General features: G+C 36.4%; 1 protein-coding gene across 1 annotated transcript in view; it reads right to left on the bottom strand.

Annotated features, from left to right (window-relative positions):
* TDRD7 (tudor domain containing 7) overlaps positions 1-22,208 on the bottom strand; it is an 89,585-nt gene that overhangs the window by 45,380 nt on the left and 21,997 nt on the right. The window contains exons 2-6 of the mRNA XM_007197032.2: positions 20,954-21,166; positions 18,475-18,616; positions 16,041-16,254; positions 2,768-2,841; positions 248-465 (exon numbers count right to left, since the gene is read on the bottom strand). Of these exons, the coding sequence (XP_007197094.2) occupies positions 248-465; positions 2,768-2,841; positions 16,041-16,254; positions 18,475-18,616; positions 20,954-21,160 (855 nt within the window). The 5' untranslated portion in view covers positions 21,161-21,166. The remainder of the gene's footprint in view (positions 1-247; positions 466-2,767; positions 2,842-16,040; positions 16,255-18,474; positions 18,617-20,953; positions 21,167-22,208) is intronic.

Genomic DNA, 22,208 nt, shown 5'->3' with positions numbered 1-22,208 from the left:
AATGTATTTAAAAATAACTTAAAATCTATAAAAACAGCAATTACAACACACACAAGACCTCAGCCGTGACATATTTCTCCTATAAATAAGAAACGGTATGTGTTAATCGTAGTCATAAAGATTAATGAAGCAATATTATGTAAAGAGCTTCGTGCTCCCCAAATAAAAGGTGATATTACTAACAACTCAAAATCTGAAAGTGGGGCAGGGAGGAGGCATCAGGAGGGAGGAATAAGAAGAAACGTACCGTGCAAATATGAGGCCAGTGTTCAAACTGTTGTAAAATTCCTTGATTAAGTTCTTCTTTATATAATTCTTTGTAAAAATGTGGAAGCTTAGATATCCAAATGCCATTGTTATGCTTGTTTAGTATTTCCTTTATGCGGTTTTGAACCTCATCCATTTTATAACTGTAAGAGGCAGGAGGCGTGGCATTTGGTTTTTCAACAGCCTGATTTAAATTATCTTTAAATTAAAAAATATGATAGAATTAACCAGAATGCTTAACATTTTTGATTATCCCTATTACCTAGTATTTGTGTCTTCAGGCTTTGTTATACTTCAGGCTTGGGGGGGTTAAGGGACTTTCAAAGGGAGCAGGATTAGGAGAGCAGGACCATGACAATTTCTTTCTAAGTTTTAACCCTGAAATAACCAAGAAGGTCAACAGCCACTCAGAGAGGGAACCTAGCCCCTTTATTTTCCAAGGATACGTCATGGTTTAATTTAAACTCATAAAGAATAATGAAATTTATTATTTAACCAATCATTTTCTAATTGCAACTAAGAAAGGTTAAATTTTAGACAATAACGGTATATATGTAATGATAAGTTTAAAGCTATATTTTACAAAGCCTAAGGATAATGCCTTAATAGTAAGATCAAAGAACATTTTATAAAAAATAAGTAATTGTCCAGGTTTTAAGGTATGATCAATTTTTCCCTTTATTAATGAGAAAAAATAATTTAGCAATAAATGAAAGTTCAAAAATTGATCCACCTGTAATAATCATCCTAGCCTCAGTTTACAAACATAAATAAAAGGTTTGGTGCTCATAAATGACTATTAATGATTTGTTTTTATTTCTCCAATCCAATCCATTCATCTTTCATAAGCGAATATTTATAAAGTTTTGGCTAGCTCTCTTACTCACATTTATTTTTTATTTAAAACTTAGAATGCCTGAGTTAACATCCTAAGGCAATAAAGAAATTTAAGTGTCCCCAATAGCTGATATTTCTGGTATTTTAAGAACTATGAAATTCATTCCAAACCTTTTCTAAATTTTACTGGGATACAGATCAGAGTATTTTAAAAATTACCATCTATAAGCAAAATATGTTCATATTTTAATCATATAGTATTTCTGCTGGGATTCAACAATTTTTATTTTATTTTATTTTTTAAACTGGCTGGTGGAGACGCATAGGCTGGTTTGGGGATGCTGGCCTTTGAGGACGCCAGGATGCCAAAGGGAGAGCTGTTCCTTGAGGATGGCTGGATGCTGACTCTGCTTTACCCACCATAGGGCATGAGACCTGCCCTTGCTGAGACTTGGTTTGGCTCAGCCAACAGAAGGGTCCAGGATGTCCACATACATTTCCTATTAAAGGCACAGTTAATTTATAAAGTTCTTCCCAAATAATGATATATAAAAGAACCAGGAAGAAAGAAAAGATGAGTTTCTTGGAACTGGCCAGTCCCTCCCTTAAAGAGAGAGTGTCAGCAGCTGACATATAGTTGGAGGCTTTGCAAATGCACCTGCTCTGTGGGGCCACTGGAGTCAGCTAAGCTTCTGTACCTTTTGTTAAACAAATCAAGGAAGTAATTTAGGCTGCCAGCAGGTAGGAGAGGTTATGTATAAGTGTGTGTAAATCAGCTGCTGGGTGAATCATAATCCTCCTGAAACAAGTCCTCTTGGTTCTGCAGAAAAAGCTTATTCTAATGTAAAGGATTTACAGCCTCTAAAGGGTATACGACTTTACTGAGTAGTCATTTTTCAGAAAATGCATATGTAAAAGTAATTGATATAAACAAGAGTCAAATTGTTCAGTTAATTTCTATGAGAAATACTGGAGATATATTCCTATGGAAAAAAATGATTTCAACTCAGTAAGAATCACACTTAAAGCAGCAAATCATTTAAAACCACATTTAAATTTCATGCAGCATAATTTCTGAAAATACTGTATCCCTTGGGTGGGTCTAAGAGCAGGGAATTAACACTTTGGTTGGAGGAGACAACATGAGTGTGTGCACTTCTAATCTTCAGATTCTTCAACTTTATTATGTCTTCTATTGATTTCTTAACAGTCCTTTTGGATTTTATATATTTATATTCATATTTAGATGCTTAGTGGTCAATGCACATAGTTTAGGGGCCCAGATTTTACATGGTAGAGTATCTGAAACTATTTTATGAGTTGAAGTCCCTATTTATGTGCTTTAAATCTTACTCTCTAATGAGTAAGAGAGTGACAAGGGACACAAATATCTCTGTAGGTAACACGTGGAAGTGAAACAGAATAGGTCTGGTGTGAGGAAGGCCTCAAGTCAGAATAATAATGATATCCTTGGAGGTATTACTTTCTCTTTAGATCACTTCAATTCATAACTTAAAGAAATCAGAAAAGAGGGGAGGAAAGATGTATTCCAAGTGGGAGAAGGTGAGAACAAATGTCAAAAGCCACCATTAGATATTTTTTTGGGGGCTCTGAGGCTCCAGAAACCATAATGTATCACGAAAATAATGTTTAGAAAACATACCACTCATTTCCTTAGTACAGGTTCTTGAGTGATGCATCTGAAAAGGTGGCAAAAGTGATGCCTTTGGGCTAAACCTAAGGTATAAAAAAAAGGTAAATTAACATTCAAATAGCAAAGTCAATACCAAGTTTCAAACACCATACTTTTCATTTAAAGTCTCTGTGGCATTGAGCAGCAAAATAAGTCATTAAAATATTTCAAAAGGGGCAAAAATTATAATGATACCTGGTATCAACTTTCATGTTTCATATTCATCAGAGGAAAGTGTATTAAAGGCTTAATTTAAACTAGGAATTTTAAAGAACTTAGAAGTCACATTTCCAATTAATCACCTCTAAGAAACTAGCAATACAAAATAAAGAAAACTATGCAAAGAATAAACAGTTGAACATAAAGAATATTTTGGACTATGACTAAAAAATGAAGGACCTGCATCACCACATGATAAAAGTGGCATTTCAAACCAGAGAGGGGATTCCTCAATTAACTACTTAGGAAAGAAACGTAGATTTCCCACCTCATACCCTCACCAAAAAAATTTTTATGTGAATTGTGCTGGATATACATAGAAAAATTTTCTAAATATGAGGACAAAGAAATACCCCACCACCACCCACAAAGAGAAATAATTTGTATTCATGTCTGTCTCCCTCACTAGACTCACTAGACACTAGTGTCTTAATTACTTGTATTTCTTGTGCCTAGGGCAGTGCTTGGTACATGCAAGGGAGAGTGAATGCTGTAAGAATGAAAAGGATGACTGAATGAATCAAAGAGTACATCTTGCCCAATGGCGGGTACGGGACTAGTGGTGATAGTGACAGTACACCTATTTCACAATTTTTCAATAGTATGGAATACTCTAAAAATTAGATCAATTCTTTGAAATGAAGCACATCTCCTCAAAATATTTTAATTCTAAAAGAAATGATTAGATTGTAGGCTACCAGCAAAAGCTTACTTAGTATACGATGCTCTGCAATTATAAGAGCATCACATTTGTGTATTAATGCATCTGGGTAATGACAGAAGATGCCAAAAACATATTCAGCTCTTACTTCTGCAGAACTGGCAGGGAGACAGCAATCCTTTTCCTTGCACCAGAGCCCTAAAAATGTAAACTGGAATCTTCCCCTGCTTTGAGTCAGCTGTGAGGGCTCTAGCAGAAAGCAGAGGGTTATAAGCGAAGAGTGAAAGTACAGCAAGGATACGGCAGAGACTGCTATCGTGCAAACATTGCACGATAATGCATAGGAAAGTCTAATGAATAGGAAAGAAAACTGTCAACACAGCAAAAGAAAGATGTTCAAGGAAAACCGCAGGGACATGTGAAAAACAAACTTAATAAGATAATAGAGGTCCAACCAATTTTATAACAGTAAGTATAAAAGACTTATTATTTTGTTTCTTAAAAGACAAATACTTAGACTGTCCCCCCACAAAAAAAACTCCCAACTCAAACATACGCCATTGATTAGAGACACATTATTATCCCACAAATATTTATTTAAGGACCTACTATTACATGCCAGGCATTGTGTCAGAGGGTAATGATCAATGATTAAACAAGAGGAAGGTACCATTATTCTCATGGACTACACGTATAGTTGAGAAAAGTGACTGTAGCAAGCAGCTAGTAGATGGACCCCAGTGATTCTTCCCTCTGGTATCCACAACCTTGTGTAATCCCCTCCCTTTGAGTAACTCGCTTCTAATCAATAGGATACTTCAAGGTTGAGCGGATTATACATAATTAGATTACAAAAGATTCTAATTTCCACTTTGCTAGCATAATCTGTCTCTTGCTGGTTTCGATGAGGCAAATAGCCATGTTAGGGAGGGCTATATGGCAAGAAATTGAAGGTGGTCTATGGCCAATAGCCAGACGGAACTAAGGGACAACTCAAAAGGGACGGATTATACTAACAACCACACGAGTGAGCCTCGAAGGGGATTCCTGCTCAGCTGACCCAGCCATGGCCGATACCTTGATTGCAGCCTCATGAGAAACTTTGAAGCAGAGGATCTAGCTGAGTGGTTCTGAGATTCCTAACCCACAGAAGCTACAGGATAATAAGTATGTGCTGTAAACTGCTAAATTCGTGGTAACCTGTTACACAACAGATAATTAATGAACTGATAGAATCTATATATAAGAACAAAGTCTACTAAGTGCTATAACAGGGGCAGTAGGTGTTAACAGGGGCAAAGGTGTAAACACCTTTGTTAACAAAGGTGTCTACTTGCTCCTCTCTCTGCAGTAGGCAGAGAGAGGAGCAAGTAAAAAGTAAAGGTTATTAACACTTATTATAAAGTTATAATAATCTGAGTAGTTTGGCACTGCTAAAGAATAGACAGGTAATCAATGATTCCAAATGGAAAGCCCAGAAACTGAGTCATATATTTATAACAATTTAGTATTGGTAGAGATAGTGTTTCAAACCAGCAGGGAAAGAAAGGATTATGTCATAATTGATATTAGGACATCTGGCTAACAGGATTCCTACTCTCATGCTATACAACAAAATTAATTCTGGATGAATTAGAGATTTAAATGCAAAAAATGAAACGATAAAAATTCTAAAAGAAAACAGAAGACATACTACATAATATGGGGGTAGAAATGCTTTTCTAAGCATAACACCTATAGGCAGAAGCCATAAAGGTAGAGATTAATAGATGTAAATAGAAAATTTTAAAGTTTTTGTATACCAAAAATACCATAATTAAACAAACTTGCCAACATTGTTAACACTGCCAACATATTACAGGACAAAAGGCTCAACATTCTTAATTTATAAATCACTTTTACCAATTAGAAAGAAAAACCAACAAAGGACAAAAACCTGTAATTTACAAAAGATCTATAAATGGGCTAATAAACATATGAAAAAATGTAACTTCCTTAAGAATCAAAATCAAAGAAATAGAAATTAAAACATACGTACATTTTTTCACCTTTTAGAGTAGCAAATAAAACACTGATGCCCAATGTTGGCAAGTGCACAAACAAACTATCACTCCCATATGCTTCTAGAAGAATCTAACTGGTATAATCTGTTTAGAGCACAAATTAGTAAAGCCTTAGTGTGTATACCCTCTTACCCATAGAGTCTATTTCTACCAATTTATTCTAAGGAACTAGTTGTGAATATATGCAAGGATCATTCTACAAATATGTTCATTGCAGAATTGCTTACAATAGTGAAAATCATTTATATTCAACAATGAGTGACTGGACAATGGACTAACCTGACACTAAAAATGATAACGGAGTTGTGTACTTAATGATATGGAAAATGTTCACAATATATTGCCTTTTAAAACAGGTTATAAAATAGTAATATACATCATGACCCAATATGTATTTTTTAAAACTTATATAAATAAATAATATAGAAAGATAATTTTTAATGGTCACATTTATGTCTGGATTAGAGGTGACTTTTTTCTTCCTTTTACTTTCTTCTACTTAGCAAATTTTCTATACCATACACATTAGTACTTTTGTAATCAGAAGAAAGCAATAAATGTACTTTAGAAAATGCTTCCTATAAATATTTAGTACATGACTTTTAAACCTATAAGATCTCAGAAACCTACATTCATTTACTTTAACTTAATACTTGAAAGATGCCTTTTCAATCGTGGATCCCATTGGCTAATGCCAGACAGTCCTTTATTCATATCCAAAGTCCATGATCTGACTCACTACAATATACATACAGCAATTTCTTCTCTCATTCTAGGCCTAATGGAACCCTGGTCGTCAGTGCCATACTCATCTATGTTTTATGCATAAATATATTAAAAACCACATTTTAATAATCTCATCATTTTAACAAAATACAGCGGTCATGAATTGTATTTTTTTAGAAATAAACATTTCCCAGAGAAACCATATATCAATCGTGCATCCTCACTTTTGGCCCCTCTTTCTATTTTACTGTAGACACATGGTAAACTTAGATTGATACCTACAATATTAGAGAATATCAGTTATGTTATTTTTCTAGAACCTTCCAGTTTGTTAACCGGCAGGCATGAGTTCTTAACCAGAGTTTTTGAGAATGGGCTTCTGGGGCCCATGTATTCCCTGCATTAGTATACAAAGATGCATGTATATGTGCACAAATTAATTTTTCTGGGAAGATAATTTATAGCTTTCATTAGCGACTCTAAAGATTTGGTGATTCTAAAAAGTTTAAACTCATAATAACTTATACTACTTAATATTACTGGTTAATATTTCATAAGTTTAGAAATAAAATCTTTTGCTATTGCTCTATTTTGGTAAGAGCAACTTCTTTGATTTTATAATTAGAAAGGCAGCCCATAACCTCTGCTACCAGATGGTATTTAGATTTCTCTTAAAATGTATCTTTCAATTTGTATTATGCTCTTTAAAAAAAGATGTGATGAAGATGTTTTACATCTTTAATAGTGTATAATTAAAATAGTCTGAAATATAATCTATACAAAGTCAGACAGATGAAGACAATTAGGTATGTAGTTCTAGAAATCACTGTACAATAATGTACAAGACATTCTACTATATGGAATTCAAAATTCTTACAGAGAAAGGCAAAAGACAAAAAGCATATACTATATTAATTCTCAAAACTAAAACCATATAGAAAGATTTTGCTATCAATTTTTAACCTTTTATTGTGAAATATTTATAAATTCATGAGAATTTGCAAAAAATGTACACAGAAGTCCCATGTACCCTTCACCCAGTTTCCCCCAAGGGTAACATCTTGCATCGTACAATATCAAAACCAGGCAACTGACATTGGTATAATCCAGAGCTTATTCAAATTCCACCAGTTTTAAACGTACACGTGTGTGTGTATAGTTCTGTGCAATTTTACTACACATATAAGTCCATATAACCACCACTACAATCAACATCCAGAACTATCCCATCACTACAAGGGTCCCTCTTTCTACCCCTTTATTGCCACACCCTTCCGCCTTCCCCAGCCCCTGACTCTTGGCAACTAATTCTCTGTTCTCTGTCTCTGTAATTTTGTCATTTCAAGAATGTTATATAAATAGAATCACATAGTATGTAACTTTTTGAGATTGGCTTCTTTCACTCAGTATAATTCCCTTGAGATCCACTGATGTTGTTGCATGTGTCAATAGTTCATTCCTTTTTACTGCTGAGAGGTATTCTGTAGTGTGGATGTATTCAGTTTGCTGAACATTTCAACTACTGAAGGACATCTGGGTTTTTGCCAGTTTTGGGCTATTATGAATAAAGTTACTATGGACACTTGTGTACAGGTTTTTGTGTGAATTTAAGTTTTCATTTCTCTGGGATAAATGTATAGGAGTGGAATTCCTGGGTCATATAGTGGTATCACGTTTTGTTTTTTTAAAAGGAAACTCCCCAACTATTTTCTATTGTGGTTGTACAATTTTATATTCCCAACAGCAATGTATGAGTGATCCATTTTCTCTGTATCCTTGCCAGATTCAGTATTATCACTATTTTCTAAACTGAAGTATATTTTACTTACAATATTATATTAGTTTCAGGTGTACAGCATGGTGATTCGGTATTTTTGCAGATTATACTCCATTATAAGTTATTACAAGATAATGGCTAATAAGATAATTCCCTGTACTATACAATAAATCCTTGTTGCTTATCTATTTTACACATAATAGTTTGTTAATCCCATGCCCCTAATTTGTCCCTCCCCCTCCTCTCTCCCCTTGGGTAACCACAAGTTTGTTTTCTGTATCTTTGACTTTGAGCCTGTTTCTCTTTTGCTGATATATTCACAAGTAGTATGTTTTAGATCCCACATATAAATGTGGTATTATATAGTACTTGTCTTTGTCTGACTTATTTCACTAAGCATAATATTCTCTAGGTCCATCTACGTTGCTGTAAATGGCAGAATTTCATTCTTTTTTATGGCTGAGTAATACTTCATTGTATATATATATATACCATATCATCTTTATCCATTCATCTGTTAATGGGCACTTGGGTTGCTTCTGTGTCTTGGCTATTATAAATAGTGCTGCTATGAACACTGGGGTGCATGTATCTTTTCAAATTAGTGTTTTTGTTTTTTTTCTGGACATATGCCCAGAAGAGGAGTTGCTGGGTCATATGGTAATTCTATTTTTAGTTTTTTAAGGAATCTCCATACTGTTTTCTATAGTGGCTACACCAATTTACATTCCCAACAGTGTACAAGGGTTCCCTTTTCTCCATGTCCTCTCCAACACTGGTTATTTGCTGACTTTTTGATGACAGCCACTCTGACAGGTGTGAGGTGGTACATCATTGTAGCTTTGATTTGCATTTCCCTCATGGTTAGTGATGTTGAGCTTTTCATGGGCCTGGGGTCATCTACATATCCTCTTTGGAAAAATGTCTATTCAGGTCTTCTGTTCACTTTTTTTTTTTAAATTATTTATTTATTTATGGCTGTGTTGGGTCTTCGTTTCTGTGTGAGGGCTTTCTCCATTTACGGCAAGTGGGGGCCACTCTTCATCGTGGTGCGTGGGCCTCTCACTATCGCAGCCTATCTTGTTGCGGAGCACAGGCTCCAGACGTGCAGGCTCAGCAATTGTGGCTCATGGGCCTAGTTGCTCTGTGGCATGTGGGATCTTCCCAGACCAGGGCTCGAACCCACGTGCCCTGCATTGGCAGGCAGATTCTCAACCACTGCGCCACCAGGGAAGCCCTGTTCACTTTTTTGATTGGGGCGTTTGTTTTTTTGATATTAAACTGTATGAGCTGTTTATAAACTTTGGATATTAACCGCTTGTTGGTCACATCATTTGCAAATATTTTCTCCCACTGCGTAGGTTGTCTTTTCGTTTCATTGCTGTGCAAAAGCTTTTAAGTTTAATTAGGTCCCATTTAAAAATTTTTGATTTTATTTCTTTTGCCTTAGGAGACAAATCCAAACAAATATTGCTACAATTTATGTCAAAGAGTATTCTGCCTATGTTCTTCTAGGACTTTTATGGTTTCAGTTCTTACATTTAGTTCTTTAAACCATTTTTAGTTTACTGTTGTATATAGTGTGAGAGAATGATTTAATATCTTGTTTTACATGTAGCTGTCCAGTTTTCCCAGCACTAACTTGTTAGAGAGACTGTCTTTTCTCCATTGTATATTCTTGCCTCCTTTGTCATAGATTGACCACAGGGGCATGGGTTTATTTCTGGGCTCTCTATTCTGTTCCATTGATCTATGTGTCTGTTTTTGTGCCAGTACCATGCTGTTTCTATTACTGTAGCTTTGTAGTATTGTCTGAAGTCTGGGAGGGTTATACTCCAGCTTTGTTCTTTTTTCTCAAGGTTGCTCCAGCAATTTGGGGTCTTTTGTTGTTCCATATGAATTTTAGGATTATTCTCGTTCTGTGAAAAATGTCCTGGGTATTTTGATAGGGACTGTATTAAATCTGTAGATTGCTCTGGGTAGTGTGGCCAGTTTAACAATATTAATTCTTCCAATCCAAGAGCATGGGATATCTTTCCTTCTTTGTATCATCTTCAATTTCCTTCATCAATGTTTTATAGTTTTCAGACTATAGGTTTTTCACCTCCTGGGCGAAGTTTATTCCTAGGTATTTTATTCTTTTGGTATCATTTTAAATGTGACTGCTTTCTTACTCTCTCTTTGATATTTCATTATTAGTGTATAGAAACACAACAGATTTCTGTATATTAATTTCACATCCTGCAACCCTGCTGAATTCATTTATTAGTTCTAATAGTTTTGGGGTGGAGACTTTAGGGTTTTCTATATAAAGTATCATGTTATCGGCAAGTAGTGACAATTTTACCTCTTCCCTTCCAATTTGGATACCTTTTATTTCTTTTTCTTCTCTGACTGCTGTGGATAGGACTTCCAATATTATGTTAAATAGAAGTGGCAAGAGTGGGCATCCTTGTCTTGTTCTTGAATTTAGTGGGAAGGTTTTCACCACTGAGTATGATTTTGGCTGTGGGTTTGTCATAAATGGCCTTTATTATGTTGAGATAAGTTCCCTCTGTACCCACTTTGATGAGAATTTTTATCATGAATGGATATGGAATTTTGTCAAATGTTTTTTCTGTGTCTCTTGAGATGATCATGTGATTCTGATCCTTCCTTTTGTTAATGTGGTGTATCACACTGATTGATTTGCAAATGTTGAACCATCCCTGTGACCCTGGAATAAATCCAAACTTGATCATGGTGTATGACCCATTTTATATATTGTCAGATTTGGTTTGCTAATATTTTGTTGAGGATTTTTGCATCTATATTCATCAAAGATATTGGCCTGTAATTTTCTATCTCTATAGTATCTCTGTCTGGTTTTGGTATCAAGATAATGGTAGCCCCATGGAATGAATGTGGGAGTGTTCCCTCTTCAGTTTTTTGGCATAGTTTGAGAAGGATAGGTATTACTTCTTCTTATATGTTTGGTAGAATCACCCTGTGAAGCCATCCAGCCCTGGACTTTGTCTGCTTAGAATTTTTCTATTACAAATTCAATTTCACTTCTAGTGGCCAGTCTGTTCAAATTGTCTGTATGTTCTTGTTTCAGTCTTGGCAGGCTGTATGTTTCTAGAAATTTGTCCATTTCATTGGCATATAACTGTTCATAGTATTCTCTTATGATTTTTTTTTTAATATCTCTGTGGTATCAGTTGTTATTTCTCCTCTTTCACTTCTTATTTCATTTGAGTCCTCTCTCTTTTCTTCTTGGTGAGCCTGGCTAAAGGTTTATCAATTTTTTAATCTTTTTAAAAAACCAGCTCTTGGTTTCATTGATCTTTTCTATGGTTTTTATGATCTCTTACTTATATCTTCTCTGATCTTTATCATTTCATTTTTTCTGCTGACTTTGGGCTTTGTTCTTTTTCTAATTCTTTTAGGTGGTAGGTTAGGTTGTTTGAGATTTTTTCTTGTTTCTTGAAGAAGGACTGTATTGCTATAAACTTCCCTCTCAGAGCTGCATTTGATGCATCCCAAATTTGGAAAGTTCTATTTCCATTTTCATTTGTCTTTTGAGGTATTCTCTGATTTCCTCTTTTTTTTTTAACATTTTATTTATTTTATTTGTTTATTTTTGGCTGCATTGGGTCTTCACTGATGCACAGCCTTTCTCTAGTTGCGGCGAGCGGGGGCTACTCTTCATTGTGGGGCGCGGGTTTCTCATTGAGGTGTCTTCTCTTGTTGTGGAGCACGGGCTATAGGTGTGTGGGCTTCAGCTGTTGTGGCGCGTGGGCTCAGTAGTTGTGGGTCATGGGCTCTAGAGCACAGGCTCAGCAGTTGTGACGCACAGGCTTAACTGCTCCACAGCATGTGGGATCTTACCAGACCAGGGCTTGAACCCATGTCCCCTGCATTGGCAGGCGGATTCTTCACCACTGTGCCACCAGGGAAGCCCTCTGATTTCCTCTTTGATTTCATCATTGACCAAGGTTTTTTAGTAGCATGTTCTTTAGTCTCCACATGTTTCTTCTTTTCCCATTTTTCTTTCCATAGTTGATTTCTAGTTTCATACCATTGTGGTCAGAAAAAAAATGCCTGATATAATTTCTTCCTCTTAAATTTGTTGAGGCTTGTTTTGTGGCCTAGTATGTGGTCTGTCCAGGAGAATGTTCCATGTGCACTTGAAAAGAATGTGTATTCTGCTGTTTTTGGATTTAATGTCCTATAGATAGCTATTAAGTCCAACTGGTCTGTTGTGTTGTTTAAGACCACTGTTACCTTATTGATTTTGTCTGGATGATCTGTCCATTGATGCCAGTGGGTGCTAAGGTCCCCTACTATCATTGTATCATTATTTTTTATTTTAGCCATTCTGATAGGTGTGTTGTGGTGATATGTCAATGTAGTTTTTTTTTTTTATATTTATTTATTTATTTATTTGGCTGTGCCAGGTCTTAGCTGTGGCAAACGGGATCTTCGTTGCTGTCTGTGGGAACTTCGTTGCAGCAAGTGGGATCTAGTTCCCTGACCAGGGGTTGAACCCGGGCCCCCTGCATTGGGAGCACGGAGTCTTAGCCACTGGACCACCAGGGAAGTCCCTGTCAATGTAGTTTTAATTTACATTTCCCTAATAGCTAATGAAGTTGAACATATTTTCATGTGTTTTTATATTTAAAGTAATTATCGTTTTGTTAGGGCTTATGTCTGCACTTTATTATTTGTTTTCTATTTGTTCCCTGTTTCTCATTCTTCTATTTATGTTTTCTTGCACTCTTGTGGGTTAAACATTTTTCAAAATTCCATTCTTATTTATTTATAATGTTTTTTTAGTATATCACTTTGTATAGGTTTCTTATTGGTTGCTTATGCATTTCAACACACATATAACATAACATTCTACTCATCTCAATGTTTTGCCACTTCAAGTGTAAAAACCTTACTTTCATCTAGGTCTCCTTGCCCTCCCTACTTTACAAATACAATTGTTTTAACTTTTTCTTTACATATGTTAGCACCTCATCAGATGGTGTTATAATTTTTACTTCAAACTAATATGATTTAAGATACTCATGAGAAGAAGGATAATCCATTTATTTATAGCTGTTTTTACCCATTTTGTTCTTTCCTTTCTGAAGTTCCAAGCCATTTTATATTACATCTTTTCTGTTGAGAGAACTTCCTTTAGTCACTCTTTAAGAGTAAGTCAGCTAATGACAAATTCTCTTAGTTTTCTTTCATCTGAGAATGTTTTTATTTCCCTTTCAGTCCTGAAGTATACTTTTGCTGGATACAGAATTTGTGGTTAATAGGTTTTTTTCTTTCAGCACTAAAAATGTGCCATTTCCCTCCTTCATGATTCCTCCATGACTGTGAAAGAGAAATCTACTGTCATTAAAACTGCTATTCCCCTATGGGTAATGTGTCATTTCTCTCTGGCTGTTTACAAGACTTTTTCTTTGTCTTTAGTCTTCAGAAGTTTCATTATGATCTGTCTTGGTGTGGGATTCTTTGGATTCATCCTGTCTGGGATTTCCCAAGCTTCTTGAACCTGTAGGTTTACGTCCTTAGGCAAATTTGAGAAGTTTTCAGCCATTATGCCTTCAAATACTCCTTCAGCCCCATTCTTTGTTTTGAGGCTCTGAAAATGCAAATATTAGATCTTTTCTTATTTTCTCCACAGGTCCCTAAGGCTCTGCTAGATGTTTTTACCCCCTATAGGCCCCTCAGGTTCAGCTAGTTATTTTGTTTTGTTTTGTTTAAGTCTATTTACTCTGTTGTCCAGATTGGGTAATTTCTATTGTTCTATCTTCAGGTTCACTAATTCTGTTCTCTATCATATTCATTCTGTTATTGAGCTCATACACTGCATTTTTATTTTGGTTGTTCCATTTGGTTCTTTTTTGTATGTTCTCTTTCTTTGGTGAATTTTCTATTTTTTCATTTTTTTCAAAAGTATTTGCAATTGCAAATTGAAGCATTTTTACAACAGCTGCTTTAAAATCATTGTCAGATAATTCCAACATCTGATTCATCATAATGTTGGTGTCTGTTGGTTATCTTTTCTCATTCAAGTTGTCACTTTCCTGCCTCTTAGTATAAAGATTGACTTTTTTTTTTATTGTAACCTGGATATTTGGACATATGTTAAGACGAATGTCCTATTTTAGCAGGCAGTTACTCCATTTAGGTTTATCATATATCTCCTGGCCCACTTTTGTAGGCTGTGGTTCCAATAATAATTTAGTTTTCAGGGCCCTCATGGTGCTATTCTGATCTGGTACAGCAGAATACAATTCCCTGGGCTCCTGTTGCTGGGGAGGAGGGCTGGGAGCACACTAGGCAGCAGGTCAGAGAGCACCACCTTGGGCCCACTCTGTGGGCTGCTTGGTGCTGGCAAGGCCCCCACTCAATCACTGCTAGTGCTACCTGCATGGATGGAAGGCACTTACCTGGGCCATGCAGTGGCACTAGGTGAGAGGGAGGAGACACCAGGCCATGCGGTGGAGAATGCTCCTCTGGGCCCACAATCCGGGATGCCTGGTTTTGCTGTCATTTTATAGATTCAATTCAAAATCTTGAAATTTAGGCCCACAACCAGAGGAGACAATGGTACCTCCGTCACATACTGGACCTAACTAGTGCTTTGGGTCAAGATCCAAATTTTAATTATGTATTTTCTAGACCTTATCAAAAATTATAATAACTAACCATAAACACCATTAAATATATACCACTGTGAAAAATATTTAAGGGTTACTTTATAAAAAATACCAAAATATAAAAAATTAGTACCCTTTTACCTAACTTAACAAAATTAATTATTTCTAAATAGTCTAGTGTGGGGGGAGTGCTTGGGGGGAAGGGGATTATCTTTTATACAAAATGGAATTTTTGAACACTGATTTAAATGAACATGATACAACAAAATTTGTTTTGTAGAGGTACAAACAGGATGGAAGAATGTGATACTGATTCATCAGGAGATGGCAAGCTTTTTCTGTGAAGGGTCTAACAGTACATATTTTAGGCTTTGCTGGCTGTACTGTCTCTGCACAACTGCTCAACTCTGTAGTTGTGTAAAAGCAACCACAGACAATATATAAATAAAGGAATGTGGCTGTGTTCCAATAAAACTTTATTTACAAAAACAGGCAATGGGCCAGATTTGGTCCATAAGTTGTAGTTTGCTCACCTGAGTTACCTCATAAAACCATAAAATTTACAGCCAGAAAGGAACTTTGAGATCACCCAGTTAACATTTTCATTGGTCAAATGAAGATACCACAGCCCCAAAAGATGAAATAATTTCACTTATTTCACCTGGCTAGTGAATGGCAGCATTCAAACTAAAACTTTAAAGTTGTGTTATTACTTCCAGTGCAGTATTCTGATGCATGGATGTATAATGCTACTGTGTAATTATGGGTATAATTATTGGAACACAGTAGAGTGTACAAATCAATCAGATTTTATTTAAAACTTACAAAATTAATTGTAAGAAAGGTTTTCAGAAAAAGTAAGTTATGCTGAAGTAGCATCTTAGATCAATTTGTGAGAGCTTTTAAAATAAATTTTACAAAGAGAGATTACCAATAATGCACAACAAATACAAAATGGAGATATTCAGAGAATGACATTTAGACAGCCAGGAAAGTGGACTAACTAGTAATGATGCATTTCTTTACTAACATGTGAACTTATACTACACAAAACAGAAAGTACTTCCTTCTTACCCTGAACACACATGTTTAATATTTATTATCCTAGGTTCACCAAACTTCTCCTTTTAGTCAGACAAAGCCCAAATACCTGTTGTTGGTAGACATGGTCACATGCCTCTGCACTGGAACATCTTTGAATACTTCATTTCCAATAGTTGCATATAATGTGTAAGGTGGCATTTCGGCAACAGATTTAATTCCAAGAGAGTTTCCTTTGTCTCTTAACAGTGTTGGATTAGGTTTTTTGCTGATCGAAAAATCTGAAGAAAATCCTGGTTGTCTGAGGGTTGCTTTTGGTTTTCCTACGAAGTCAGGCATACATAACAGAATCGATTAGCTTCCCAAAACCATGGTTTCATTATGTCACTCCCCTGTCCAGATGTTTTCTCTCGGTCTCTATTCTCAGAACAGTTTGTAAGAATATGAGGAGGTGTCACACCAGTCAGAATGGCCATCATCAAAAATCTACAAACAATAAATGCTGGAGAGGGTGTGGAGAAAAGGGAACCCTCTTGCACTGTTGGTGGGAATGTAAACTGATACAGCCACTATGGAGGACAGTATGGAGGTTCCTTAAAAAACTAAAAATAGAACTACCATAAAACCCAGCAATCCCACTACTGGGCATATACCCTGAGAAAACCATAATTCAAAAAGAGTCATGTACCACAATGTTCACTGCAGCTCTATTTACAATAGCCAGGACATGGAAGCAACCTAAGTGTCCATCGACAGATGAATGGATAAAAAAGATGTGGCACATATATACAATGGAATATTACTCAGCCATAAAAAGAAATGAAATTGGAGGTATTTGTAGTGAGGTGGATGGAGTTAGAGTCTGTCATACAGAGTGAAGTAAGTCAGAAAGAGAAAAGCAAATACCGTATGCTAACACATATATATGGAATCTAAAAAAAAAAAAAATGGTCATGAAGAACCTAGGGGCAGGACGGGAATAAAGATGCAGACCTACTAGAGAATGGACTTGAGGACACGGGGAGGGGGAAGGGTAAGCTGGGACAAAGTGAGACAGTGGCATGTACATATATACACTACCAAATGTAAAACTGATAGCTAATGGGAAGAAGCCACATAGCACAGGGAGATCAGCTCGGTGCTTTGTGACCACCTGGAGGGGTGGGATAGGGAGAGTGGGAGGGAGGGAGACACAAGAGGGAAGCGATATGGCGATATATGTATATGTATAGCTGATTCACTTTGTTATAAAGCAGAAACTAACACACCATTGTAAAGCAACTGTACTCCAGTAAAGATGTTAAAAAAACAAAAACAAAAAACAATGGTTCTTAAGAACCTAGGGGCAGGACAGGAATAAAGACACAGACATAGAGAATGGACTTGAGGATACAGGGAGGGGGAAGGGTAAGCTGGGATGAAGTGAGAGAGTGGCATGCACATATATACACTACCAAATGTAAAATAGATAGCTAGTGGGAAGCAGCCGCATAGCACAGGGAGATCAGCTCAGTGCTTTGTGACCACCTAGAGGGGTGGGATAGGGAGGATGGGAGGGAGATGCAAGAGGGAGGAGATATGGGGATATATGTATATGTATAGCTGATTCACTTTGTTATAAAGCAGAAACTAACACACCATTATAAAGCAATTATACTCCAATAAACATGTTAAAAAAATAAATAAATATTTTTAAAAAATAAAGAATATGAGGAGATGGTCACTAGAGGGTCGGTCAGCAGGGGATGAGTAGATTGGCGTGTATTTAGCAGATGAGGTTCTTCAAAACGTGGCTTCATCTGCTAGACTAGCCCATTACTTTCCCTCTACTCACCAAGTAACTTGGTGGCAGTCACCTCACATTCTTACAAATGCAGCACACTCAGCCATTATCTCAGTCCTCCCATCTCTTCTCCATCAATTTAAATTCTTCCAACTGTTAGAGGTCTGGGTTCAAGTCTCCCCTTTGTCATGAAGCCCTCCACTGCCATTCTCACAATGATTGCTCCTTTGTCTAAAATGCTCCTTGTGGCATTTAGGCATCAACTCTTTTCTACCATCATTGAACTATTTCTTGAGAATTTAGTTTTAGAAATGATTATAAGCTCCTTGAGATAAATGATCAGTAAACACAGGCTGAGTTGCCTATAATACCTTTATGTACTATATAATTCATGTTTTTCTGAAAATAGAGGATTTATAGTAAAAGACATGATTTCCTAAATAAGACATTAACTTAGAGGTTCTTGGTTCATCCAACATTCTAGATGAGCCTTTCCCCCAAAATAAAGAGTAAAACCACACTTTGCCATAAGTTTAATTAAAATCTATGCTGAGTTATTTCACACTGTATAATTACTTTACTTAATAAGTCATGCTTATCTGTTCACTTAATTTCAAATGGAAATACTAGCTTCAGGACTTCTCCCTTGACATATGAATATTAACAAATAAAGGTGTTTATCATGAATACAAGCAATATTTCCATCTGACAGTATATTCATAGACAGGCTTTAAAATTTTAGCATGTGAAAAGATCTTACCTTCTAGAAAAAATGGCATGGTTTTCTTTACTCTCATCTGACAATTAACTTGCCGACCAGTTTTCCTTTTAGAACTCCTCTGACGAGCCACAAGCTGAGCAATTCTTGCAGTTTCTGTGCAGGCCATGGCATAGCAGGTAATCTAATTATGAGAGGCAAGGTGAGAGGAGAAACATTTCTCAGATTCACTGGTACCTAAAGGCTGATTTTTCAAAGTGCATCTTTGTGTGTTTATATGTCCCAAATCAAGCTGTATGCAAATATTCATGTCTCTCTCTCTTTGATAATGTTAGAGCTAAATTATATTTTCTGCAAGAGAAATCAAGCATAGTCCGGCACACTGAATAATCTCTCCTCAAATTGAAACTTTCACTTATTCCTTAAACAGGTATTTATTAAGCATCTAAAATGTGCTAGGTACTATATGATTAACAAATGAACCAAACGAAACCTGTGATTTGCATATATTAGCTCATATAATTTGTGAGATATATTTTATTCCCATTTTACACATGGGAAAACAGAGGCTCAGGAAAGTTAAGCAAACTTCTCAAGCCACACAGCTAGGCTACCTCTCTGAATTCAAAGTACACACTTGCAACTGCTATTTGTATTTAGTGGTCTCCCAAAGACCACTAAATCCTAGTCTTGCCACTGCAATGGATTAGCTGGGTGACTTGGGGCAAACCAGTTTACTTCTAAAATCTCAGTATTATCAGCTGTAAAACAGGGAAGAGCTTAGATCTGGGGTTTTCAAACTGTTCAATGGAGCTATAGAATTCCATGGAGGTGCCTCAGGGCTGTGAGGGCAAGACAGGGTAAGCAGAGGCCTGGACCCTTTGGCACCTACTTAAAATACAGTAGCTCAGCTTTTTATCCTAAAAAAAAAAATGGTGGGATATATAGGATATTTGAAGAAGGATTTGAAAAAAGAATGTAGACTGTTGAGATTAGACTATCTCTAGAGAACCATCTAGTGTTAAAGTCTTTGATTCTAAATTGAAATCAAGAACAGGAAAGCAGTGAGGCTTTACACCACAAGCCAAAACATGTTCCTATTCTTTGGTCCAGTATTTCCATTCCTGAAAATATAAGAGTATAATTCAAAAGAAAAAGTTACATACCCAAATATGTGCATTAGGGGTTATTTTAATAATCAAAACCTGGAAACATTAAAAATGTCCAAAATAGGAGAATAAAGAGTTGAGTAAATTATAGCATAGTAAGTATATGAAGCATTACTAAATTATTAATTCATTCATTCAGATATTTGATCATTTATACATTCAACACATATTTATTAAACACCTACTGTTAGGGGTAAAAAAAAAAAATCCCTTATCCTCAAGAAACTTATGAAGGAAAGAGAGGCAAAGAGACTAAACAGAAAACTTTATGTCATGTGTCATACTGGATGTATTACAAGGGGCCAAGCAGATAGGAAGGAGGGCTCTGTCTGGGAGAACCAGGGTCACTGAAGAAAGTTTTATTATTAATATAATATTTAATTAGTTTATACCTTCTCATTATATAAAATTTATTACAGATTACGTGAACCTCTGACCACTCTCCCAATCCTGGGCCCCTTTTCTCCTCTACCCACTGCCTCCCTACCCACCCACCTCCCAAGAGGACAACTATTATAATTTTTGGTGAAAAATACTTCAGACCTGTTCTACATATTTACATATATAGAAATGTACCCTAAAAAAGGTATTGATTGCGGGGATGGGTGCCTTTCTGTCTTGGATGGTGGTTTGTCCGTATCTTTCATATGGTACATTAGGCAGAAACCAAGAAGTGAAACTGTTGGGTCATAGAGTATATGCAATAAAAAATTTACTTGCTACCACCTAATCACCCATGTTATACATAAAATATTCTTCCAGAGAAAGTAAAGGATTTAAAATTGTAGAATAACATAATCACTGTTACTAAAGTGTGAAGGTGAGAACAGGCTAGGGACTAAAGACAAGGATAACAGTAGGGAGGGCCCTGTAATAACCAAAAGTGATGATCAATCAATTAGAGGCTGAACTAGGATCCAGACAGTAGGAATAGATAGGAGTCAGGTCAAATGATGAGAATTTTAAAGTGTCTATTAGATTCGGTAATCAGGAAGTCATTAGTGACCTAGGCAAAAATAGCTGTAGCAGGTCTATAATGAGTGGGTATGACATTTAGGCAGTTAAGGTCTCCAGTACAGTTATTTAGTTTGGACAATGAGACTGGGTAAAGTTTAACTTGAAAATTTTTAATTTAATATGGTTAAAACCTTATTTTTACAACAGAAAGAATTTGAGGGTAAAACAAAAGACATGAGAATCTTGGCTGTGTTGTGGATGCTGTTCTCTCTATCACTACCGATCTTGGCTAGTGTTTTTCACTTTGACTTCTACCCTAATTATGAGATTGGAAGTGCCAGACAGGCAATTAAGAATTGGTTTGACTCTTCTGAAACACACAATTACCTTCTTACCTCTCCAGATCTACTAGTCTCTATCTTGACAACTGCTGGCACACTTCTCAGATAGGCTTCTAGCGTAGGATAACCTAATTGCTTGAAGGGGATCCAGTCTCCAGTTAAGGATCTGTACTCTCCTTGGAGCCGGGGTAATGCTATTCCATTCTTATGAGACTGTAGAACAGCTCGTAGCATTTTTGAAACCAGATCTGCTTCCAGCATCTTCACCTATAAGAACACAGTGGAAGGTTACTATAATGATGCATTAGTCTGTGAATTCAAATATATTTTCAGAGTTTACACTTGTTTGAGTATTTCATAAATTGCTATTGAATATTTTCTGTGCTATTACAATACAGGGAAATAACTGCTATGGTAGAGAAAAGCATGGAATACTATGAGAACATTAGGGAAGTCAGGAAGGCACAAAGACTAGCCCGGGGAGGGACAATATCAGGGAATGTTTCCCAGATGGGAGGAGGCCTGATGGAGTCCTGAAGGACAAGATGCAATCGGCCAGGCAAGGAAGCAAAGGGTGTGTGGGGGTGGGGGATGGGGAGAGGTATCAGCCCCAAGTAGAGGGAACAGAAAATTCAAAAGGCACAGAGGTGAGAGAGAAGCACATGGTTGGTTCTGAGAACCCCAGGCAGTTGAGTGGCTGGACATGAATGAACAAAGACTCTAAGCTGAGGACTGAAAGATGGGGATGGAAGAGGTGAGAAGAGGCAGACCCAGAAGAGACTACTAGATATGCTAAGATGTTTGCATTTTTGCCAAAAGTAATGTGAGACCTTGGAGGGATTTTAAATAGCAGAATAAGATGATCAGCTCTGCATTTTAAGAAGATCACTCCACAGTAGCAGGGAAAATAAACTAGAAGGAGAAAGATAAATGAGTTGTAAGAACTGAAGATATGGCATATCTGAAAACAGGGCCTTGGGAAAAAACAAAAAATCAGTATCAGAGGTAATTAGGAAGTGGAATCAACAGGAATTGATTAACTGGTTTGAATTACAAGAGAGGCCCCAGATTTCTAGCTAGAAGCGTGGTGGATAGTAATGGCCCACACTTACGTGGGGTAGAGGCAAGAGAGGAAGGGAGTGAAATCGTTCTGGATATACGGAGGTTGGGATGCTCTTAGGGCAGCCACATAGTTATATTCATTAGGAACTTAGGTTAGAAATCTGAGCTGCTTATAGATTTGTTGGCCTTCAGCATATATGTGGTATCTGGTGTCCAGGGAGTTAAAAATAAGGTTAAGGATGGACTG

The sequence above is a fragment of the Balaenoptera acutorostrata genome, chromosome 6 (assembly GCF_949987535.1).
Source record: "Balaenoptera acutorostrata chromosome 6, mBalAcu1.1, whole genome shotgun sequence".
Lineage (NCBI taxonomy): Eukaryota > Metazoa > Chordata > Mammalia > Artiodactyla > Balaenopteridae > Balaenoptera > Balaenoptera acutorostrata.
This window is presented reverse-complemented; position numbering and strand designations above follow the sequence as displayed.